The sequence below is a fragment of the Botrytis byssoidea genome (assembly GCF_014898295.1).
Source record: "Botrytis byssoidea strain MUCL 94 chromosome Unknown BBYS_002, whole genome shotgun sequence".
NCBI lineage: Eukaryota > Fungi > Ascomycota > Leotiomycetes > Helotiales > Sclerotiniaceae > Botrytis > Botrytis byssoidea.
In genome coordinates this window covers 764192-789338 of record NW_024065843.1, presented here as the reverse complement: position 1 = coordinate 789338, position 25147 = coordinate 764192, and the positions used below count along the sequence as shown (strand labels likewise).

Sequence of the window (25147 nt, the reverse complement as noted above, 5' to 3'; positions counted from 1 at the left end):
ATTCCAGTAACTTTGTCTTCAACAAAACGTTCCGTTTCGTATAGCACAAATGCAAGAAGCATGAACAAAGAGAATGAATAAATCAAATGAATAAATAAATAAAACTAATCACATCGAAAATACTACAAGAGAGATGGGCACAGCAGCCGTTTATCAATCAATATATCTCAATCGGAGATGGAAGGAAATATCGGCATCTTGGTAAGCCAGCCCATTTGCACCACACATACACCAAGAATCAAAAGATGCATCTGAGTGGAGTTTTGAGGTCATTTTTTCTCTTCAGAGCGGAATATGGAAATTTGGCGGATTTCCGAATCCGAATGGATGGTTGGTTGGGGTGATGGGTGGGTGATTGGATGGGATGATTGGGTGGATGGATGATTGGGGTTGGGGTGGATTATGTAATGCGAGATTGTGTGCATGGATTGGGATTGGGATTGGGATTGAGGTTGGGAATTGTGAGGGAGGGAGAGAGGAGGAAACTTGGAAGGGGGGGGTATGGGTATCGTGTGGGATGGGGAGAGAGGAGTTTTTGTTTGTTTGCTTGTTTGTTTTGTTTTGGTTTTAGGGTAGGTGAAAGATATATATATATATGTTTTGATTGGGTTGTGAGCTGTGAGTTTGATGATGGATAATAGATGGTAGATGATTAGTTTGTTGGTTGGCTGGGTAGTTTGGAAGTTGGTGGCTGGTTTGGTATTTTTGGAGGTTTGTAATGGAGGGGAAGGGAAGGGAGTAAAGGGGAATTTGATATCTGGGGTTATGGATTTCTGGGTTTCTGGGGGGATTGAGAGTTCATGTTTCTCAATTGCTTTACCTTACGTTAGGATTTTTGATCTACTTTGTAACTTTTTAGAATAGTGACTTGTTATAGTAATGGTATTAAATACTCGATGTATTTGTGGTTGAATAATGGCTGTATTTGTTATTTCATGATATAAAGATCGTTGTTACCCTTCTGACCCCTCCCTCAATGACCTATGTCTAAAGTTCGAAGTCTAGTATCTCTACCTTCTCCTGTTCCTCCTCCTCCTCAACATCATCTTCTACATCCACGATTTCAATCTCAAATTCGAGCTCATACTCGATGCCATCATCATTATCATCATCCACTCCCTCCTCTACAAATTCAATTTCGAATTCAACCTCATACTCAATCTCCTCCTCGATTTCAAACTCAACCTCAAATTCAATCACCTCCTCTTCAATATCTTCCTCTTCCTCTTCCACATGTCCCAATCTCCCCTCCAACTCCTCACACTTATCCCATCCCTCAACAATCCAAACCATTCCTCCATCACTTCTCATCTCTCTCCAGTCCTCTCTACTAACCCCCATCTGCCACGTTCTCAGAATCCCCTCTTCACACGTTCCTAGTCCTCCATTGATTTCCGCATCGCCTCTATTATCCTCACATCCTTCGGCGTGTAGAATCCAGGGTTCCATGATCTCTATTTCCATTTCTTCTTCCGTCTTCTCGTTTTTACCATGACACTTCTTCTTTCGATTCTTCTTCTTGAGTTCCTCGTTTGCATGGCCCGGGGACGCGAAGATGTGTTTTTGTTTATCTTTCTCAATACTGTTAATCTCAACAGGGAAATATACCCAGAATCTTTCACTTCCATCGCCTCCTACACCATCACATCCACACCCGGAACTGAAATCGTACACATATCCCCAGTCATCAACGATATTTGGATGGAGGGCAACGGGCTCATCAATCCCTTCGCAGAAACCGGGGAGTTTTGCAGAAGCGTGCGGTTCGAGGGCACCGGACGTGTAGGGGGTTAGGAAAGTAGCAGAGTAGGAGATGCATTTTTCGGGTGATGTGAGTGGGGCCTGGGAGGGTGAATGTGCGAGGACAGAGACGCGAGGGTGAAGAAGGGCGAGGAGAGGAAGGTAATGGATGAAGTTGGTGAGGGTGTGCATTTTGAATAAGACGGGAGATGTGTGTGGATTATTGTGTATATTTGGATTTGCTTCTAGAACCAGTGACTTAAAGCAGATAACACAAATGGAAGAGACAGAAAAAAGGAACTCGGAGAGAAATAATAAGAAGTCGAGCTTTCCCTTGAAACCAGCTTCAACATTAGCTTTGAAGAAAATGGAGCAGTCAAGGAATGACGCAAATATATGCATTCATTTACCAACAGATCAGCTGTCTGAAACCTTGCCCTGCAAAGGTCTGCCTTGATCTTCGACTCCAATATGAGTCCATACATACACAATAAAGGCCATTTCAGACCGTCTCAGCCATCGTCCTTCGACCAGAAACGGCCACCATATATACTCATAAATAAGTGATCTACAAAGACTTCAAACTTGTGGCGAACGATGGGGTGTCAGTCGTCCTACAGCTAAGCGCTGGACGTATCTCAGGTCGCTTAATCCCTCGATTGAATGTTTGTTGTGCGCTTAGTTTGATTGGCGCCAACATTACGCATACCTTACAACGTACTGGATCCTTCACTTGAATCAATGCATACTCGATCTGTAAATAACTTTTTTCCGCAGAATAGATTACTTTGTGTAAAAGGAATACGCAAGAACGAGAATCGCCTGCGAACAGTCGTTCTCAATTAACCGCTTCCCTGCGTCTCCTCCTCTTCCAAATTCCTCGCATAAAATCAAACGAGGATTAAAGAAAAGTCGTCCTTTAGTTATTGAGACTGGTGTAAGATTACATAATTCTGTAATGCCATGTATACACCTACTACGCTATATGAAAATAATAAGACTGTTTCAAGAGAATTCTCAACTGCGTTCGATTAGAGTGTATATGGACATCCGTGATATTCTGACAGGTGGTCATGTACGGGTGGATCCATTATTCAGGCATGACCCGCGCTCAGAACGTACTTTAGATTCCACACTCTTCAGAATGAAATCACGGAAAGAAACGAACGAAAGTAAATTGAGTCTTTGTAGAAAATCTTGAATATCGACACCCACTCTCCACACGATTTAAGAAGAGTCTACAGTCTGGTTATGAGTTTCACTACTGGGGTAGTTATTGAGCATTGTCGGGGCGGAATGAATTGAGATGCTAGATCTCCAACCTCAAGGCACATTCGGAGCACTTGCTTAATGATGGACCTATCTAGCTCTTCTTGCCCAATATTCGCGACCGAAAATGAAATATGCGTCTAAACAAAAATATTTGAAAATAACCACTAGATATGTTGTTTGGATGTACAGCCGCTAGGTGCCAAAACATACGTTATGATGAGAACAGAAATGGTATGTGCGGCAAGAGTAGACTCAAGTCAAAATTTCTTTTGACAAGAGCGAAACAAATTAAGTGGTAGGTATGTAAGGAAAGTGCAGCAGAGAGTAATAGGGTCGCCTAAGTTATCCTCCTAGTGATCTCTCGGTTCAACTATGGAAAATATTGACTCCTGTTCATAATGGGTTGGTCAGTAAGGTGATTTCTGACGAAACCATGAGCAAACTATACCGATAATGTTAGGAGATTTCAATCAGCAAAGTATTTCGCAAAGAAATGAAATTAGTCGATGGCAGTAACAAGTGCGTAGAAAAAAGCCAGTGCTTTGGAAATTGAAGATTTCAAGAATTCTGGGACACTGCTGCTGACTCCAGAGCGACTTCATGAGACTGACTGCCATGATTTCTGATTCCTGAATCCTGAATCCTGGATGAAAATGGAATACCTACACAATCAAATGATGAAGTCACGCGCTCATTTCTACACGTCATTTTGCCGCCAATTGAGGCTGATAGCTGATACCCACATAGTCATGATGGGGTACAGTGAGTAGTACTGTAACAGCTAAATGGACAAACCGGAAAACCTTGGGATTGGAAAGGGAAAGGGACAAAAAACCCCGAGTTTTGAATCTATCCAGACGAGCCAGACTCCAGAGTGAAAATGTATGACCGAACTTATGGCGACCTGATAGGCTAATTCCTATATATAAACTCTGCATAGCTGCCGGGCTTTTGCAATATTCTCCGTTTGGCTGCGTTACGAAGTACGAAGGTAGACAGGCAGGAGGCAGGGATGACACAGCCCGAGAATAGTCACCCACCAGAAAACTTGCGATATCGATATCGTATATATCGTATATTCGTAACCATCATCGTGCGGCAGGAAGAAGAGAATTGGCAGTCGAGGATCGAGAAGACTTTTTGTTTGAGTTAGCGAAATCAGGTCATACCGAGATCAAAGTTTGGCCTCGAGTAAATTAATTCGCATTCCTATTACAATCTACAAGTGTCAAATTAAAGAATGAATGAATTGTATCCGAGAGGTTTCAGTCACGACATGCATTCATTACTCGAGTAGAGACCCATGTTAGGTAGTAGAAGGGTAGGAGGGTAGGAGGGTAGGAGGGTAGGAGGGTAGGAGGATAGGCTCGTAGGTAATATGGGGGACCCGATTTATATGATGATATAATCTCGATAATCTCCGATTTCCTAAAATACAATATACAATATACAATACCTTCCTAGCGACCTTCCTAGCTATCTACCTAGTACTTTCACACATACATATTAACACCTACCTAGTACTTCGTACATACAAAATCCAGATGAGCGATCCAATTATTTATTCAGCCTCGTACTTGCCGGTCCAATGACCAATGGAATTCCCTAATGTTCACCTCGGTAGTACAAGATAAAATTGACAAGGTTTTGGGGTGGCTCGTGTCGTCTTCACTCATTCATTCATTCATTCCCTACCTAGTACCTACCCATTTCTGGATTCCAGTCTAAACATTTTTATTCCTCTGACCTTTCTCGTACTCGACCTCCCTACCAATACGACGCTTTAAATAGTAACTCATATTTGGTATTGCTAAGAGGCTTCGCACCGCATCTTTCACTCTCGATAGTTACATTTCTCTTCGCTTTCTTGCATTTTGGTGTTTTGTTCAGAGATCTGAAAGAATTGGGCATGATGGATGTGATCCGTCCACGAAGACCACATCACAAGAGTCGAACCGGATGTCTTCAATGCAAATCAAGAAAGGTCAAGGTACGTATGCTTTTCTTGCTTTCGTTTCGAGCGAATTCATTTCCATATATTGCAGGTCTGCATATATCATTGCTGCACCAATAGAACATCCTAGTCTCTGTCATGAAAAGCTCTCTGGTAGACACAATCTTCTCAATGGGGTTCTCGGCGTTGCACCCACATTGCTCATTACATGTTTTTTCTCCAATTTTCCCCAAATTAATTTTTTTTTTTAAGGATTCAGCTGACCGACATATTAAAAAGTGTGATGAGAAAAAACCATCATGTCAGAAATGTCAAAGTTATGGCTCAGGTTCAGAATGCTCTTATTTGCGTACACATCCCATGAAGAGTCTTCATAGTCACGAGATTCAGTGTAGTACGATGATGCGACAAGGCTCAAAGTCAAAATCACCAGCGTCTGATCTCTCACCTTCAAGAGTTGAATTGAGTCCTAGATCGGTTGTTTCGCCTGCTCCATCTCTGCCCGCTTCAAATTATTCCTTTTCTATCCTTGATATGGAACTACTTCATTATTACACCATGTATGGCGTTTCAGATTTCGTCGACTTTGCTACTGGCCAAGAACTCTATAGAACAACTGTTGTCGAACTAGCTTTTCAGTTTCCATTTCTCATGCATGAAATTCTTGCTTTGGCCGCCTTGCAATTATCATATGCTCGGCCCCTCAAAGCTGCTTACTATCACGGAGCATCAACTACTCACCTGACTGCCGCTCTCCAACTATTTCAATCTGCGATTTCGGATCTCACGGCCGAAAACTTTCAAGCATGTTTCGCCTTCACGACCATCATGTTTACATTTGCCTGGACATCACAAGATTCCAATCTGCCCAATCGTCTGTTCTTTGGACCCGATTGTGCCGAAAATGAAAGTACATTCCCTCACTCGCAATGGGTGAAGCTTTACCGAGGTTCCAATTTCATACTCAAGAGTACTTGGGAGAATCTGTCTCGCGGTCCGTTCAAAGTGCTATTCGACCCTTGGATTGATTTTCAACGAGATTATATCCCACCCCTCGACCCAGTCGACGATTCCCATGTCTCTTCGCTAGCAAGCGCGTGGTCTAGTACTTCTGCATGCGACCTTTCGCTCGAAGAGCGACAACATTTGGATCATGGACTCGATATGTTGAAACGAGTTTTTGGACTCCTGAGAGCACCTAATGCACCTTCACCCCTGAGTGTGGTTATGAGTTGGTTTTCTTCCATCACCGATGAGATGGAGGCGATGCTGTCTAGGAGAGTGAAAGAAGCGTTATTAATCGTGGCATGTTATTGTGTGTGTATACATCGTGTATCACATGTATCGTGGATGAGTGGGAAGGGGAAGAATTTGTTGCAGACTACTTTGGATGAGTTGGGGCCTGGATGGGAGCAATGGACGGCGTGGCCTATAGAAGTTGTTTTGGGGAGGGAATGGAGGGGTGGAAAGACGATGAGTGTGGATTTTATCAGTGGCGCATCATGAGGAGTTTTTGGAATTACGTGCATGCATTTGAGAATTGGCGTTGGAGATACCAGTTGGAAGGCTTTTGTTGCATTAATCAGGCGTACTTTGGTAAATCAGCGGGCATGCATGGGTGTGACTAGTTAAGTGTTGATTGGATAGTTTGTGTTTATATCGAATAATACCCCCCATACTTGCTTAAGAATCCGTGGTGTACTCCTCAAACTTTCCTTATTAACGCCGCAGAATAAATATGGAGAATTCCAATGCCGATAAACCCAACAACTCTCGCTACAATCACTGCAACATGATCGTGAAATAACGAAGCTGTGATAGCAACCTTCGCTCTACTTACTTCGAAACCTTCAAATAATATTCATGTGTCCTCCTCCCCTTCCTTATTGACCAACCTCAAGTAGCAGCTTCCTTAACCTCACCCACCTTTTGTGGCGGCTCATCAATAAAACTCGGCACCTCATCTACCATAAAACTCGGTGTCCCCTCCGCCATGCCCCCCAAACCCTCCAGCTCCGCCTCCTCCCCCAGCGCCTCCAACTCCGCATCCAGCTCCGCCTCATCCACCTCCTCAGGTAAATCATAACTCCTACTAATACTCTCCTGAATCTCATTTCCCACCTCCATCAAATCCGCCATCTCATCCTGCATCCTCTCAATCTTATCGATATCAATCTTGCCATATTGTTTTTTCAGGGCCGCATTCGTCGACTTGAGTGTCGACACGGTCGTCATGACGTTTTGCAGATTATCTTGCATCATGGCTGCGCTTTCCATGTTGTAGGATTGCTGCTGAAGTTGGTCGCGCTGGCCTTCGTACATTTTGCGGCGTTGCAAAACTTTGAGTGCTTTCTGTTTGATGGCGGTTTTGCCCGGGCCGTCGCGCATCTTGGAGAGCTTGGTTTGGTACGAGGTGAGTTCGGCGTTTATGGAGGCGAGTTTGACGTCGAGGGAGGAGATGCGTTCGTCGACCTAGTAGAGGGGAGGTTAGTCGGGGTATGGCATGGAGAATGAGGATGAGGGGAGAGGGAAAGGTCAATGTACATTTGAAATCGCAGAACTGAGGGTTGGTTTGGGGGTTGAAGACTTTGCGCCGAATAATCTGTTCATCTTGATGGTATGGTGAGAATGTGTTGAAGTTTTTCAAATTTGTGTTTTGCAATGAATATTGTGCAGGAATTAGATGTCTCAATTATGAATTATGATTGATTAGGTAGGAAGGTAGTCTTGAAGGTCCAGGCTGCTGTAGTGTGATGATTGATTTGCTTGTTCGGAAACATGCTGGTTATTCGTCATTGGTATCAAATCTGAGCCGGGGTTTGTTCTCGGTTAATTGGCCATTTATCTTTATCGGGTCATCACGTGGCATTTAGCTGGGATTTAATCTCATCATTCATATCCTTTCCATCTTTTCATCATTTCCCTATCAGACATATGCAAGACACGTTGTCAGTTGGTTACTTGGGGTGAATCAAGTCGAAGGAAGGTGTAGTACATAGCCATGTATAGGTATGAAGTGGTATATGGATTGCGAGATAATGAATCGCTATATTTATCTATACACAAACTCCATACTCCATACATACCCAGTATTCACCATAGATCGATCACACACACATATGAGTGAGGGGCTTGAATCAACAACCTACCGGTACCTACTCCCTACTCCCTACTCCCTACCCAGGTCGCTATTGGTTTTCCCTATCTCATGATTCTCATCTCTTGTAAAATGAGTCGGACTTCTTGGTGATCATAGCAGAAAGGTCCCTGATACCACCTAATTTCAAAAGGCTCGAGCAAGGCAAGGCAGAAAAAGTAATCACATCAACTTGTACCCACTCAACTAACTTCCCTATCTTCCCAAACTTCAACGAACTTTTACGCCCAGAAGTGGAAAATTGATCAAGTAAGAAAAAAGACAAGACCACAAAGAGACCCAAACCACTTTGAACCCCACCATCGACCTGCCTTGCCTCCTTGCCCTCTAGGACAGACCAAGATTTTCTGATTTTTTAACAATAAGAGAGAGAGAGCGAGAGTACCTACTTGATCAACAAATTCCTATTTGTGCTTCCATTCAAAAAAATACCTTTCTTGTTTCTTGTTCTTGAGATACCCTTTTTATTTAGAAAATTGTCAGTCTATTGGTTGGTTGAGTTTATCCGTCAAGATATCTCTTGAATCCATCCTCTAGTCAAGATTGGCGATATCCATCCAGCCCAAAACCTCTTGACAATTTACCTCGCAATACATAAACAGATCCTTTCCACAACAGCAACAATTGATCCTACTCTTTTGGCCTCTTGCTTAGTCAAATGGGAGGAGGAGCTTAGTTGAGGAGAAGATCACTTCACAATTCACATTGTACAAATAAAGTACAATTGATATTGAAATACAGAATACAGAAAAATATATGCCGTAAGTTCTCTTTTTACCATTATTTACATTATTCACAGCAACTACAATGAATGGCTTGCGGAAGCGCAGGGCTGAGAGAGTCGCGCGCCCAAATTAAGGCACCATTCACCGACTAGCCACACAATCCTCTCCTCTATTCTTCAATTTGCGGATGGTACATGATTATCCACTTCTAAAGCATTATCACTGACCTCACATCTTTATTTATAGTCATATTTACGATCATTGAATCTTTACGAAACACGATACGATACGATACGACATTACAGATAAAAAGTGCGTATCTGCAGGCGGGAACCATTTCCATACAACCACCTTTTTTTCCCTTGTGGGGAGCAGTACATCATACCTGCGGCTCTTCAGCGATTGATTCGCATGATTAATCTCAAGATACGAACATAAAAACAATACCCAGATCTTGTTCTACCACCATTCCCTTGGTGGCAGACGAGCCCTGTTACATAATTCATCATGTTCTGGCGATTCGGCGGATATGCCAACATTTCTACTATCGATACTCTGCTCGACAAAGAAGATGTTACCCTAGAGCAATTGTTGGATGAGAGCGATCTCATACAAGAACTAAAACAACACAACTCAAAGTTGATCGAATACTTACGGGAAGATAAAATTCTAGCAAGGCTCCTGGAATATGTTGTGGCTCCTAAATCGGGGACTATCGCATCAGAAGACGCTGGGGCAGAATCGACGGAAAAGTCAGGCTCACCAAACTCAAAGGGCAAAACTCGATCATTCTCACTTTCTCGCCAGTCCTTTGAAGATGCCGACGAAGAAAAAGAAAAGAAACGGACCCGCTATGCTTACGTCGCAGCCGAAGTCCTATCCTCAGACAACTGGTCAATCTGTGAGGCTTTGATGGAGAATCAGCCTCTGTTGCGCAAGTTTTGGGAGTTCTTGAAACTTCCTGCGCCTTTGGATCCTTTACAAGCCAGTTATTTCACAAAAGTCAATGAGGCTCTTTTAGATAAAAAGACTGAGGAAATGCTTGATTTGCTCAAGTCAATAGACGGCACAGTTAAGAGCATGCTTCAGCATGTAGATTCTCCTATGATTATGGATCTTCTTTTGAAAATAATTAGTTTGGAGAAAGCGGAGGGAGGTGCAGGAATTGTTGATGTATGTTCCCAATCTCTCCAATTTTACTTATATCTGCTAATTCTTGAACTAGTGGCTGCATTCGCAAGACTTGATGCCAATTCTTCTATCTTTTCTATCCTCCGAACACAGCTGGGCCACACAAACTTCGGCCGGTGACTTTCTCAAGGCGATCATCACTATTTCAGCAAATGCATCACAAAACGAGCAGTCATGCATAGGGCCAAATGAGCTCACTCGCCAACTTGTCTCTCAGCAATGCATTGAAAAGTTGATCTCCGACATGCTTAAGGGTGGAAATCCGTTGACTGTTGGAGTTGGCATCGTTATTGAAGTTATTCGAAAGAACAACTCCGATTATGATCCAGAGGTTGGAGCTGAGGCAAATGCAGTACCATCCAGCCGCGATCCTATATATCTCGGAACCCTCTTACGCATGTTTGCCAAACATGTCCCCGACTTTATGGAACTCATCCTCAGTCCCAATCATACTGTTGGAGGAGGCGATGGCCCTGTAACAATTCAAAGAAAAGAGCTGAGTGCTGCTTTTGGTGGAAAAATTGAGCCTCTCGGATTTGACAGATTTAAGACTTGCGAGCTCATGGCTGAACTTTTGCACTGCAGCAACATGGGCTTGCTGAATGAAGTCGGCAGTGAAGAATTTGTCAAGGCGCGCGATGTGGAGAGAGAACGATTGAAGGCCGAGGGTAAATTGAACCCATCGCCAAATGCCCTAATGTCCGAAGATGACCTTACGATGAAATCCTCAACACAAACACGACTAGGTTCCCCAGATGGTTCTAGGAAACTGGAGGTTCAAAATGCCTCCGATGATGATGGATTTGAAGAAGTTACGCATGCAACAGAACTTGGCGATGACGCCAAGGACGATTTTGATGAGAAACATGAACACGAAGAATCTTTACTTACTTCCACCCAGCCGTCTGTTTCTTTCCTTGACAAGGATGACGAGGAATTCGTTGATGAACCTTTAAGCTCGCCAAGACTACAACCGCTGTCCGATGAGCATACGTTACAAGAACCAGAGATGACTGTCCTTCCTCTTTCTCCAACCAAGGAACTTTCTCAACAAGTTGGCTCTTTAGGCTTTACTGACGAGGATACAACTATGACCTCCCCTCCTCCCTCCATCGACGCTACTATTCTCGATGATACTGAAGACTCTTCTGATGGTTCCCACAAACATACCCCCGCTTCCTCAGAGGGCTCCCCTGAAAGCCAGAGCGTAGCTTTGGAACCACCTACTGAATCTTCAGTGCCCACAGAAGAAGTTCCTCATGCTGCAGAGGTCATTCCACTTCCAGAAGATACCCCCGCACCTTTGTTCTCCAAGAAAGCAGGATCAACAGAAGCGACTAACGATACATCAGCCGCCGTTCCTGGGGATGGTAACATGAGTCTTGACAGCATCGATACTACTATGCGCGATGCTGGCGAAGGTAACAATTCCGTACTGATGGGTAACACGGGGGAGCCTTCTCAAGACCAAACTGTAGAGACTGCAGGTGCTCCTGTAGTTGGAGATTATCTCAAAATGCAATTTGTTGAACATAAAGTTGTACCAACTATCTTAGTAAGTTTTCACCACACATCATATTTGAGTACCTGAATTAATTAGTGTAGGATTTCTTCTTTCGATTTCCTTGGAACAACTTCTTACATAATGTCGTATATGACGTTGTACAACAAGTATTTAATGGACCCATGGATCGTGGATACAATCGATCACTTGCAATCGACCTCTTCGAGACTGGAGACATCACAATGAGAATCGTTGATGGGCAAAAGAAGAGTGACGAGGCACAAGAAAAGAATAAGATGCGACTTGGTTACATGGGCCATCTTACACTCATCGCCGAAGAGGTTGTTAAATTTACAGAGCGACATCCTCCCGAGCTCCTATCGGACTCTGTGTTGGAGAGGGTCATGAACGGTAATTGGATCCCATATGTGGAGGTCACTCTGGCAGAAACTCGGGAACGGGATAATGCAATTCTCGGGGGAGTCAGACCAGATATGGCAGTTGGCCCACGACAAGCAGTCATGAATGCGGTAAACGCAGCCAATAATTTTGGAAACGCATCGTCTGCTCTCGCCGACGCAGGCCTTAATGGGTCGACAGGTCTCGACAGCATTGAACTTGCTAACAACAATGGGAATGGCAACAACTTCATCACTGGGGGTACATTACTGAGCGGCTTTGGAAGTTCTAGTGATGAAGAAGATGATGAAATGGAAGAAGATAATGACGAGGAAGGAAAGAATAGTGGTGGTACATCGGCAGAAGTGGGTCATTCTGTTCCTCCATCAGCCCCCAATCTTGATAAATTTGACGACCTGGACGTTGATTATGAATATTTGGAGCAACTCGATCGTGAATCACCTCTGTTTCCTCAAGAGAAGGACGAGGATTTTGATCAGGGTAGTTCTTAATCAGTAAAAAACACATGTTGTCTTCCTTTCTTCCTGTACAGTACGACTTTTCTGGCTCGCTCTTTATTCCCAAACAACATTACAAGTGGCGTTTTTAGATCTTTGGGGCTTGTTGTTTCTGGCTTCAGAAATTTAGAAGACATTAATGTTGGTATGAAATGAGGAGTATTGTTGGAGTTTTCTCTTTCCTTAAATCAAGAGAAAGAGATTCAATTTTTTGAGATATAATCCTTTTACCTCCTTTTCTGATATGGTTGGTGGTGGTGACAGCTGTGATGTCGATCTGGTGTTGTAATCAGTGATTAGTGTCCGCAAATCTTTTTTTAACGATGCTCCCTAGTGGGTGGGCCAACTATCTACTCTCATCTGGACCCGTCATTTATTTGCTATTTACCCAATTGCTTTTATCCGCCGCTTAGTTTTCCCCCTTTGGAATATGCATTAATTCTCAAATGAACATATCGTACCAAAATATATGCTAATGTGATTACATCTAGTTCTCTCGCTATATCACCACACCCTCAACTACAACATCTACCTCGGATCTCTCACCTCCTTCAGCACCACCGCCACCTCCACCCCCCCTCAATATCCCACCAAGCCGCGCTAGAAGACAATTGGCTGCGAGATTGGCGCTGCATAGCAAGCAGAAATTGGCGAATGGGGAGAAAGTTGAAGGCGAGGAGAAGGAATCAAAGGGAGTCAACCCCTTTCAGGTAGAGGGCGAAGATGATGAGGACGAGGAGGGAAGCAGTGATGACGACGAAGGTGGGTTTGGTAGAAGTGGGTTTGAGGATAGTTTTGACAATGATGATGGGGTGGGGGTTAGTATCACAAGGGAAGCGAAGAGGAGAACGAGTTTGGAGGATGAGGATGAGTATGATGGTAGGGCTGGTGGGATTGGAGGAGTCGGGGCTGACGATGATGAGGTTGTGCATGTGGGAATGGTAGAGGAGGCGGGTGAAGGTGAAATTGAGAGTGGAAGTGGAAGCGGGGGTGCGAGTAAAGGTCTAAAGGAAGACACGAGGTTAAAAGCCGAGGAAGTGGATGATGGAGAGTTAGTGCATGTTCAGCATGCGGAGATGCAGGAAGAAAGTAAGAAAGAGTAGACTCCGTCGAATTGGATTGATTAAATGGACGGATGCGGTGCATGGATGGGCGGATATCTGATGAAGGCATGAGTGGATGAAATATGTGTACGATATTATGCGAGACTACGATCAGTAAGGGTTGCGGAGGTGGCATTATCCAGCAAGTTTCTCCTTTGCTATAATTGATTTGGGTGAGATGATGAGATCAGATGATATGGACTGAAAGGGCTTAGGATAGGGACATTTGATAAATGGGAAATGAAGGACGGAGGATGAGAGAAGTGTATAGATAGTTATTTGTATGCATGATTGATCACGTTTTGCAAAATTGAGTGCGAGGTTTGGAAGAGAAATGTTGATAAGTTAATGGCAGCATGATGAGGTAGTCCTACTAATAACACCGCTAATTATCGAGTCTCTTGGAACTCGGGTTTCTTATCTTATCGCCGTCAGACTAAAATCTACAGGGTAAGGTTAACGTGATTTATCATCCAGTGGACTATATCATCGAGTGGGCCATCATTTTTACATACAAAATTCGTTTATATATAACCATACACTTTCTTTATTTATTGATAGAATTTTTTAAAAATTAAAACTATGAAATTTAATTATATAAATATTACAAAAATCTCATTATTTATTAGAAATTCAAATTAATATAAGAATTATTATTAGGAATATTTTTTTGTAATAAAAATCGTGACAATTTTCACTTTTTTTAATATAAAATGAAAATATTTATATAAAAACTAGATTTTTAGAAAACTAATCTTTTATTATTATTTAATCTTTTTTTCTTTTTCTAAAATAATGATTAGTTATTAAAATACGAATATTCAAAAAGCCTTAATTTTGATGTATTTTGAAGTGGCCCACTCGATGATATGGTCCACTCGATGATAAACCACGTTACCTATAGTGTTGATATTATAAACATCGTATGCCACCATGAATTCACCTTCATACAGTTTCTTTCTATACTTTTCTACATGCACCGCTTAGTATCACAATCTACATTTAAATGTGCTCTCTGTCTGCGAGCTATAAAGCAGCAAAATGCAGTGTCAAACTTGCATAATAATGCTTCTCGACAATTCTCACAAGCGTCGCCACTCCGAGGCGAAGATGCTGGCAAAGTAAGGAAAGATTCGGAGGATCAAGCTTCGATTGAAGCTCAGATATTGAAGCAGGCCTCCAATAATGATTCGGAAAAGAAAGGAGCGGAAAAGGAGCTAGGGGCAATGTCAAGGCGTCTCTTGGAAGCTACTGAAGATGCTCTGTTAGAAGGTGGTCGAGCCGGACGAAAAGCTGTGGAAGAGGCGGGCTTCTCCGAAGAACTGAAGGCAAGATTACTTGAAAGAGTAGAAGCTTCAAAGTTCAAATCGGAGAATGTCTCTGCTTTCACGGAAGCAAGCTTCGCATCAAATATTGGTCGTGGGTCCCGGGATATTGCCACAGGGCAAGCATGGACCGGGCAAGAAGCATCTGAGGATACGGTTCTGCGGATGTTGGATGATGCTAGGAAACCACTGAGTCCTGGTTTACGAGGGCCAGGAAAGATTCCATCACCAATTGTGGATTTGAGATTGACGAAACAGCCTAAACAGAGACCTGGCGAAAGGTTAGCAAATGCGAGGGATAAAACGTCAATCTATACCATTTCTAAGGATAGCCAAATGAGCGAGCGAGAGAGGGAGGAGTTTAGAAAGGAGCTTAAAGAAAGATTCTCGCCTGGTGCAAGACCGATGCCGAATTCAATCAGAGGTTTGGCTGCTTTGGCCAATGAGAGAATTGAAGATGCCATTGCTCGTGGTCAGTTTAAGGTGAGTCTAAGATTCGTGACTACCTTGAGATGTTATAGTACTAATCTCTTATTCGCAGAATATTCCTAGGGGAAAGGCAATAGAGAGAGATGCAAGAGCCGATAATCCATTTATTGATACAACCGAATACATCATGAACAAGATGATACAGCGACAAGATATTGTGCCACCATGGATAGAGAAACAACAAGAGCTCGTCAAAACTGCAAACGTTTTCAGGACCAGATTACGGAATGATTGGAAACGACATGCTGCAAGAACGATTGCGAGTCGAGGTGGTACCTTGCAGGAGCAAATGAGAACTGCAGAGATATATGCACAATCTGAAGCTGTCCATAACCCGAAGAAGCGAGCAGTGGAGCAGATATCTGTTCCTACAAATACTACAGACGATCCAGTTATGGTGAAAATCGTACAAGAAGTTCCGTCTTCGTCTACTGGAGATCCAGTCATTCAAATTCTTGCGGAAACAAAAGAGGATGAGATTGACATTGGAAAAATTAGCCCTCTTGAGATGAACAGGCAGCCGGCTTCTGAACAAACATCTGCAGCACTCCCTCCACCATTTCGAATACCATCCTGGGAGGAATCCGAACAATCATATCTCAAGTTGGCCATTACTGATCTGAATAGTAAAACGAGATCTTACAATCTCATGGCACCAGATCTTGCGAAGAAGCCGTACTTTTCACTAGAACGTGAACTGCAATCATGCTATGCAGATGTTGCACCCCAACTAGCTGCAGCTATCAAGGAAAGAGCGACTAGGCCAGCCAAGGAGCTGGTTGAAAAGATTGGACATCGTCCTGGTGGTATTATGGAACGATTCGGGTCGGACAAAGTTAATGTCTATGATTCTAAGAGACCCTTATATGGTTTCAAGGAATTCTGGAATGATTTGTTTGGAGAGAAACAGCCATAAGTGTAACTTCCATTCATGATTCTGCAACGAGAGCATCTTCCATGTTGGGAGATACAATACCTGGAATTGGAAGGAGTGGTGGATGGGGTCCTTATAAGACGGCTGTTTACATACACCTCATATTACTTCAGAAGCTCTATGCATCATACACACATCACAGCTTCAGACAGTTCCAGACCATGCTACAAATCCAATTACATAAATTTTCTCAAGCTCCGTCAAAACTTCATTTTCGAATGTCGGTATGGAATCAAACAGAAAGGTCTGGGCAGTCACCACACCCGTCATCACAGCGGTCGCCAGCTCTTCGATGGGCGTTAGTTTACTGCTGAATCGCCAACCCCCAAAAGTTTTACAAATATGCCCAGGTCTTTTAGGACGTTGGAAGCGCTGGAACCAACTCCCGAATGCCCCTGTAGTCGTTGGACGTTCACAGACCAGAAAGCCAACAGAACCTCCTGGACAGCCAGCATATTCAGGGATCGCGATGAAACCCAGCCGGCTCTCATGGACCCCTGCGGATGATCAAATCCTGCTTAAATTACGCAAACTTGGAATAAGTTCCCAGACTATACAAGAGGTACACTTTCCGCGGCGGACAGTGAGAGCTTGTTCTTCTCGCTTCCTCTCTCCGACCTTTCGAACGCAATTTCCTGGTACAAATTGGGATAAATGGTCACGGAAGCATGGATCAGTGGTCAGGTAACTGGGAATAGCGCCACATATAACTCCCGACATTCGGCAAATCGCATTATGAAGATGAAATTTCAATTGAGCAGTTTTGGAAGCCTGAGGAATGGCTACTCATCGATGTGTTTTCTGATCCCAAACAGCTTTTTATAGTTAATAAATTCATCTAATTGGCTCCACTATGTCGCCACCCGAGACATAACATTTAAATGCAAAACTTGACCAATGAAATACTAATCCCAGGTAAGAAAGGTACAAGATGCGGGTTGATCCGTGGTCGCCGATTAGAGTTCGAAACTAAACTGCGCTTAACGTATGCACAGATCCTTTGATATGCGTATCATACTATTATTGAGGTGCCGCGTACGTACGTAAGAATGGTAATTGGGACAGCGGGTCTCCAGCGGGTACGTTTACCAGAGTCCAGACGGGTTCCATCGTTGACTCTGAAGTTGTAGCGGGAGCGAAGACTTTCTACGTTGTGTAGAAGGGAAAAAGGGGGTGGGAGAGGTTGCATCTGTTCAATGCAGGGTGAAAGCTAGAAGGAAAAAGAAGAACTGGAAAATGTGAAATCTGATATTTGATAGGTGCTGATAGTTTCTTGACCTCGGACGAGAGAAGGTAGGACGGCTCGGTATAGTATGAAAAAGAAAAAAAGATAAGATAGAGAGGCACAAAGTCCGTTTGTTGGTGAACCGCATAGCCATATGTCATTTGAGAACCTTATTTCTATAAATTAATAAGTTATTCATGCAAGCTAAGGTGCTTGTCTCTTTACTTCTCTTCTTTCTCCGTTCTTCTTTCCCCTTTTCTTAATTCGCTCTGGGTAGAAAATAATACCAGTTGGGTGAGAAACGTAGTACAGAATAGAAAGTCATCGACCTGGAAACGCTTTGTAGGTACCCAAGTATTTATTGCATTCCATCAAACAAATGCAACAACAACACGAAATTACACTAGGTACATTCAAGCTTCCACCATTGTCAATCATTTTGGGGGAGGTTTTAATATACATCAACATTAGCTGGTTTTGCAGTCACAATTTTTTGATCAGAATTCTCAGCTTCACAGTGCCTTGCAGCTGCATATGCATAGATCTTCCTGTACCCAGCAGATATTGATGTGAGGAAGACCCATCGTCCTGGATGGTAACAAACGAGAATACACTCAGTACAACCATAGTACAACCACAGTCCACAAATGATCCAGTATCATATCACACACTCACTTTCTGGGGTCGTCTGAAGTTGAGATTTCATTTTTGACTTATCTACTCGTTCCGTCTTTCTAAATTTACAGCTTTAGTACGGCCTTCCTTACTTTAATATACAACGAATACGGCATTAACCCTTCTGTCCAGCCAATCAGAAACGTTCAATCAGAGACAAAAGTCTATATAACATTCGCTTCTCAAGAAAAACAAAACCAAACCACTGCAGCTGAAAATAGCATCACAACAAAAGTAACCATCTTCCAATCATGGAAGATGGCAGTCAAGGATCTCGAAGAAGTCGCATATCTTCAACTACGACTCGCATGCCACTTTACCATGATTCCGCGACCAATTGTTCAAGCAGCAATACGAGAACAAATATGGTAGCGCCTACTATTTCGTCGCAGAGTACGAATAGTTCGAGTGCGCATTTGCCTTTAGGGCCAGGGAGAACGAGTGTGCAATCGGGTGGTGCGGCTTTCTTGCAAGAAAGGTTGAGGGAGAGGAAGGGTAGGGATAGAAGATTGAGTGGGGACTTTAGTGGGAATGGCATGATGGCCAGAGAAGTTCAAAGTTCGCCGATTCATAGGAGTAGTGGTGTGGGTGGGGTTATGCGGGAGAGGGAAGAGAGGAGACCAAGTTCGAGTGGAGTCGGTCAGCCGCCGGGAAAGAAGGCGATGGGGGTTAAGCAAATGGAAGAGGTGAGGATGACATTATAATCAGTCGACGTTATGCTTTGGAGATATGAGTGCTAATTCATTTTTAACTTGATTACAGACAGTGTCAACCTTACACAAACAGAATTTCGATCTTAAATTGGAGCTTTTTCATCGGCGACAGAGGCAAGAAATACTGGAATCAGAAGCGGAACAGTTGAAGAGCCAGATCAAACAGCAGTCGGAGGTGCAAGAAATCAATGACGCATTACTCAAAGAGCTGGAGAAACGAGACCAGGCAGTTGAAGAAGCTGTTGGTCTCATTTGCGAACTGGAAGCCAAAGTTGAGAGGTTACTACAGGAGCGAGAAGATGTAAGGAATTACGAGATACGATACGGAAATGACTTCTACGATCACAGCAGCGCGAACGAAATGCCAAGCTCCCCCCCGATCTTCGACAGAGACACATCAAGTACTCCTAGAGTCAGGAATACTACGGTAGGAATTGCCAGAATGCCCTCTTTTTTATCTGAGCGGAGCGAAGGTGTAGAAGCTTTGAGAAGCTTATATCTTCCTAGTAGTAATAGTTTTAGCGATATTGCTCTTCCAAAGTTGCCAGAGGAGGGCAGTGCAAGTGGAATGACCAGTCCTTCTTTAAGTGTTCTGAGTGAGAGTTCATTCTTGAGTATCTACGGAGAGAAGTCACCGCTTGCAGTGAATGAAGAAGACTACGATTCTCCGTTTCCAAAACCACATCGTCGAACGAGTTCTTCAGTCGAAAAGTGGATTGACGAACGTCCAGCTTCCACTATGCCTATGAGAGTACCCTCACCTTCATCTCAAACTGGTGGTCAAAGAAGTCGATTCTTGTCAATGAACTATGTTGCTGCCTCTCCGCTACAACGTCTTGAAAAACTTAGGAGTAATCTGGAGAAGCAATACAACAATAGCACAAGTATGCGACTCAAAATTCGATCCGACAAACGAAACAGTGTCCAGGAAAGACATCAATTTCAAGAGGATAATAGTCAGCTCACGATCAATGGGAATAGTTATGAGGCAACCCAGAAGTTACCACCCACACCAGATACTGTTAGTACCGGTACCTTAAGAAGTCACAAGGAGTCTGACGAAACTCTAAATCAAAGACATCAAGCAACTGAAGATGAGGTGACATTTCTTCATAGTACATCAACATTCTCGGTACCTCCTGCTACTTACAATCCATACCAATCAACTACATCCATGCGACCACGTAGTGCTGGAGAAACCGTAACAAGTCGGCGCGAAGGTCATGGCTGGGATACAGAAACACTGGAAACAGATGATGTGGATACTTTCACCAATTATAGTACCGATAGTGTCGCTGAAAGTTCCAAGATGCATCCTCCAACTCGCCAACCTCGGGGAGGAGATCAAACACCGGAATTCTTTTCATTTAACACCACGTCTCGCGAACGCGATTCTATAAGAGCTTGGGGTGGTGACGGTATATATAATGATCATCCTGCAACACGTGTTCCAACTGGTGCAAATTCACGTTCTCGTGATTCGAATAACGCAGCACAACGATACGAAATGCTACGAACGGTATCGCAAGCTGAGTCTCATCCTAAGAGTGATGATACTGTTATAACCGTTGATTCGGATCACAGATCACACTCTAGAATTGAGGAACATCGAGAGAGACGTGCCAGGGAACTGGAAAGATCTTCTACGCCTTTAGATGAAAAGACACCCAAGCCACCTGCTCCAGATCGAAGGTCTTCACTCGCGGCTGCTACGTCAAAATTGAGGAAGCATGCCCCATCTTCTATCAACACGAGTCATGATTCTAACACCAAGATGCCACTTGCTCCTGTATCGATGAGTATCCCAAGTACGCCTTGTAGAGAAGGTTCTAAGGAGAAAGAAGGTGGCAAAGAAAAGGATTTCAGGCGACTACTTCCTACGAGACTCTTCTTTAGCAGATCAGATACTGCGCCAGTCATTAATATTTCACAATCGAGTTCAAGATCGAGTTCTAGTTCCAACTCTAATCTAGAACGTAGGACGAAATATCAGACTATGCCTGCTTCGAGACATGGATACAGATATAGTAGTCGATCGGCACTGGGTGACTATCAACTGGATGGTAGTGAGGAGACTGGTAACAGAGTTGAGAAAAGCACTTATCATGAAGAAGATGAAGTCGGGCTTGAAAAAGAAAGAAGTGCTACTCCGCCACCTATTTCAAGGAATAGAAACCTTTCGGCGCAACTTCAACGAGAGCTGCTGGGTAGACCGAGGAGTGCGTGTGCAGTTGTTAGGGAGAGGGGAGAATTCGGAGAAGATGGTGCGAATGATGGGGATGAATTATCGAGAGAGGTCATCTCTAGTGCGGGTGATGAGAGTAAGGGTATTAAATCGGGCATCGGTAAAGAAAGACGTGAGAATTACCACGTGAATATGGCCGAAGAGAGCAATAAGGAAAACGACGCAACCAAAGATAAAGACAACAATAGTGGTGCTACAACGGACCATGGAAGAAAATGGTTTGGTCTTTCGCACAAACTCGTTCTCGGACGATCGGCAAGCGTTTCAAAGGGGCGTTAATTTCTTGATGATTCCTCGGTTGGGGATAAGGGGTTATACTTTCTTTACTTACTTTCTTTACTTACTTTCTTTACTTTCATTTTGCGATTGGGACTAGGATTAATTTTCGGGCGCATGAATGATTTTTACGAAAGGGAATTCGTGGATTCTGGGGAAACTAAAGGCGTGGAATACTCATGGCGCGCTTTTGTATACCATACATACCCTTTTCATAAATACTGGATGGATGAAAGTTTGGGAACCGGATAGCTCTTACCGATAATAACAGCGAGGATAATGATAATTGTTATCGAAGAGTTGGGAAGAAGCGCTTTACGGTTGTGATGGTGATTTATGTGATATTTTTGATGATGCTAGGTAAGTTTGGTGATCGTGTATGATTATGTGTTTGTTCTAAAATTATGAAGTGATTTGATCGATACAAGCTACGTCAAGGTTGTTGAATGGTTTGTATTTAGTATTATGTATAGTTCCTACTGCTGAAAACATGTGTTATTGAGTAGAAACTACATGATAAGCGTAAATCTAGCTTTACCTTTGATGATTCTTGAATAAATCTAACAATACCCAGGTAGGTACATTTCGGAGATTTTATTGATCATTCTCTATTTCCAAAATCCATTCACCCACCTATCCTTCTAGATCTTTTGTTACTTTCGAGATCCGCCCGGATATCCAAATCTATCTACATCATTTCTCACCCCCTCTCTACATATTAGACCCAATCATCAAAGCCACCAAATCCGAATCTTTCGGCAACTCTGGATAATCCATTGGAATAATCCCATATCGTTTCTTGATTCCCCAATCAAAGTTTAGGCGGAGCGTCGGATTCATACCTTGGACAAATGCACCGATGAGTTTACTATGCGCGCCTACTGCTATCCACTAAAGATTGAGTCAGTGATCTCACATAGCAAGAGAAGAGAAAATCGAAAATTCGAAAATTCGAAAAAAAAAACATACATGACTCTCCGCCACCTCACCCTTCCGCACCGGATCCCCCACCGCCGACATAAAATTCACAAACCACTCATCTCTCGCCCCCTCTCTCGCTTTCTCCAACATCCGCACCACGTATTCATATTTACTCTCGACCAGCCCCTTGAGCGGAATAATATCAGAGTATTCCCATTTATCCTGCAGATGGATCGTCACATCGCTTTCTGTTCGGAGCGTGAAATCGGGATTGTTGTCTAACCAGCCGCTGAGATCTAAGCCCATTTTTTCTTCTACGGAGAGATGCGGAGCGCAGTCGTAGCGGCGCAGTAATACTGCTTTTCCCCGCGCGTCGCCGAGGGTCTCGGGTTTGTTTGTCGTGAGCCAGCGAGGTTTTCCGGATGGGTAGGGCGGGATGGATGTGATGTGTTTTGCGACAGCGCTGTAGAATACCTCGGGAGGTTCTTTGTTCGATGTGTCGTCGTTTTTTATCGAGATTAATATGGTTTCTTGACTGTGTTGAGAGAGGAAATCGAAGACTTCCTGCATGACAAAATCGAATTTGAGATAGAAAGGTAGGTTGATGGGGATGCCGCCGTGGTACATGTAGAGTTGACCATCTTCGGTGTGGACGCGCACGCGCAGATCGAGAAAGCGGATGCCGGCTGTGAGTTGGGAGGCTATGGAGAGGTATTGCGTGCGCACGAAGGGGATGTTGGATTCTGCGCAGCCTGGGGAGGGGGGAGGATTGTTAGGAGGGGTGTCAATTGGCAAGAGAGAGGAGAGAAATCTTACTATCGTGGGTTCCTGGGATAGTCATATCCGATAACAAAGTATCATCTGGGATTTCCGCCATCCAAGAGCTTAGCGAGTAATCGAGCAATGATCGAGAATACCACAATAACTCCCTACTCTCATCATTGGAATTGAATATACAATTTATCCTTCCATTCAGCACCGCCAACTGTGGAGGGTCAAACGAAGTCTGTCCCGCGATCGCTTCTTGCGGATGCCACATCCCATCTTTATACTCGCTCATGTAAATCACATGTGAAGTATCTCCGGGGCCATTTTCCTGGAAAGCCAAAAACGCACTGTCACCATAAGAGGTAGCCGAAACACCCTGTGCTGCTTTTCCTTCACTCACATCATCACAACTATTCCACACATCTTCCGGCAACGAATATTTGAATCCGAGAATCACACGATCCTCCTCCGTCGAAGAACACAGCGCGTGCAAATCTCCATTCAACACAAACACCGCGGGGATCCCAGATACTTTACTAATCCCGCTTACTTCCTGGGGATAATTCCATTCTGGCTGGGCCTCAGAACCCAGCATCCATGTCGAGTAATACAAATAGGAATTCTGGGTATACGCCAACACCAAATTGTTATGGTGACTAATCAGCGCCGGTGTAGTATTCGTCCAGAGCCCTATTTGCTTATCCAGAAGAGTAGGAGACGCCCAGGATTTCTCCACATCGTCATATTCATAGTGAGCGATTTCTCCATCTGATCTGACGATTACGGCATGCAGACGACCGAGAAGCTCGGCCATCACTGGGATTCCTTGATCGGGAAATCGGAGACGCGTCTGGAAGGTGTCATTGTCGCCGGTGGCATAGTAGAGATCGCCGGATGGGTCGCTCCAGAGACACCAGAGTGAGCCGCGGTGCGTGGCGATGGCTGGGACGGCGGATGTGTGTCCATTGGGGGTGTCTTGGACGAAACTGGATTGGCCTCTTGAGATCCAGGCCATGATGATGGGGTTTACGTGAATCTTATTTATATAGGAGTGTATGCGGTAGTGTATTTTTTCAAAGTTATCCCCAAGTGCTTCAAGATAATATCTATATAATATCAGAAAATTCCTGTCAATAAGAAATAGGAGATACATACATACAAACCAGCGGTGTCCAAAATAAATCCAATTTATATTACATAAATCCTCAACCATCCAAAAAAACCAACACAAAAACTCTAGACAAACAGAAGTGCGTATAATTCGAGTATATAGAACCCTTAAGCGAAAAAAGAGTGAAGGTGCACAGAAATTTTCACATCGAGGAGCGATGCCAAGCTTTTATATCTCATCCGCCGGACGATTCGAGGACTCGTGTACTTCGTTAGCGCTTGCATCAGCCCGTAGGACTGTTTCAACTGCGGGGGCTGGGCTCGGGAAAGCTCCATTTTTACAAGGTTGTTTGGGCTGGACGGTGAGATGAGAAGCTAAATTGTGGAAATCCACTTTGGACGCATGGATTGGGTACCACGTGATGATGGTACGTGGGTATCTTGTGTGAGATGTTGAATCGATTTAAAGGCTGGGAAGAGCTTTACTGTGATGAGTTGAGGGAAGGGTACTATGACCATTGAGAAGAGAAGTATTTCGGTGGCTTTGTGTTGGAGAAAAGCAAGTTCAATCATTAACTCAAGCCGATGAATTCAGAGCCGAAAAGTAATGAAGTATACTTCTGAATACTCTCTCACTATCTATGCCCGCAAGTTTCCAATCAGTTTCCATATTTCTCGAATTACTGAGCCGTTGATACCCTGCATCTTCCCTTCTACATCATGTAATCTTGGGTTGGAATCATAGAAGCTGCATACAAGAAAGCGTCCTTACTGAGGCTCTCTTCCTAAACAAACATGCCGATCAATACCCTTCGTTTTGTGCCTTCATTTCCAAGTTAAACTCTTCCCATCTCCTCTACTCGCTTTCCGTCAAGTCATCATCTCACACGGGTAAAACAATAC

The 25147-nt window shown here is 43.7% G+C and overlaps 7 protein-coding genes across 7 annotated transcripts; 4 read left to right on the top strand and 3 right to left on the bottom strand.

Moving 5' to 3' along the window:
• Positions 1 to 987: 987 nt before the first annotated feature.
• Positions 988 to 1932, bottom strand: EAE97_001022 (uncharacterized protein; the record flags this gene model as incomplete). Its single annotated transcript, XM_038871532.1, has 1 exon — positions 988 to 1932. The coding sequence occupies one exon, from the start codon at positions 1930 to 1932 to the stop codon at positions 988 to 990; it is 945 nt and encodes a 314-aa protein (XP_038737433.1).
• Positions 1933 to 4924: 2992 nt separating this feature from the next.
• EAE97_001021 (uncharacterized protein) lies at positions 4925 to 6472 on the top strand (the record flags this gene model as incomplete). Its single annotated transcript, XM_038871531.1, has 2 exons — positions 4925 to 5002; positions 5246 to 6472. 2 exons carry the CDS (start codon positions 4925 to 4927, stop codon positions 6470 to 6472), a joined length of 1305 nt encoding a protein of 434 aa, XP_038737432.1.
• Positions 6473 to 6862: 390 nt separating this feature from the next.
• EAE97_001020 (uncharacterized protein) lies at positions 6863 to 7729 on the bottom strand (the record flags this gene model as incomplete). Its single annotated transcript, XM_038871530.1, has 2 exons — positions 7511 to 7729; positions 6863 to 7438 (listed from the first exon to the last, which is right to left on the bottom strand). The coding sequence occupies exons 1-2, from the start codon at positions 7574 to 7576 to the stop codon at positions 6863 to 6865; spliced, it is 642 nt and encodes a 213-aa protein (XP_038737431.1). The 5' UTR covers positions 7577 to 7729.
• A 1626-nt stretch (positions 7730 to 9355) lies between these two features.
• On the top strand, positions 9356 to 13563 carry EAE97_001019 (uncharacterized protein; the record flags this gene model as incomplete). Its single annotated transcript, XM_038871529.1, has 4 exons — positions 9356 to 10021; positions 10074 to 11594; positions 11645 to 12307; positions 12952 to 13563. The coding sequence occupies 4 exons, from the start codon at positions 9356 to 9358 to the stop codon at positions 13561 to 13563; spliced, it is 3462 nt and encodes a 1153-aa protein (XP_038737430.1).
• A 974-nt stretch (positions 13564 to 14537) lies between these two features.
• Positions 14538 to 16293, top strand: EAE97_001018 (uncharacterized protein; the record flags this gene model as incomplete). The annotated part of the gene is made up of 2 exons (XM_038871528.1): positions 14538 to 15371; positions 15430 to 16293. The coding sequence occupies 2 exons, from the start codon at positions 14538 to 14540 to the stop codon at positions 16291 to 16293; spliced, it is 1698 nt and encodes a 565-aa protein (XP_038737429.1).
• Positions 16294 to 18462: 2169 nt separating this feature from the next.
• Positions 18463 to 21448, top strand: EAE97_001017 (uncharacterized protein; the record flags this gene model as incomplete). Its single annotated transcript, XM_038871527.1, has 2 exons — positions 18463 to 18897; positions 18974 to 21448. 2 exons carry the CDS (start codon positions 18463 to 18465, stop codon positions 21446 to 21448), a joined length of 2910 nt encoding a protein of 969 aa, XP_038737428.1.
• A 708-nt stretch (positions 21449 to 22156) lies between these two features.
• On the bottom strand, positions 22157 to 24149 carry EAE97_001016 (uncharacterized protein; the record flags this gene model as incomplete). The annotated part of the gene is made up of 3 exons (XM_038871526.1): positions 22157 to 22336; positions 22415 to 23118; positions 23183 to 24149. 3 exons carry the CDS (start codon positions 24147 to 24149, stop codon positions 22157 to 22159), a joined length of 1851 nt encoding a protein of 616 aa, XP_038737427.1.
• Between the last annotated feature and the right edge of the window lie 998 nt (positions 24150 to 25147).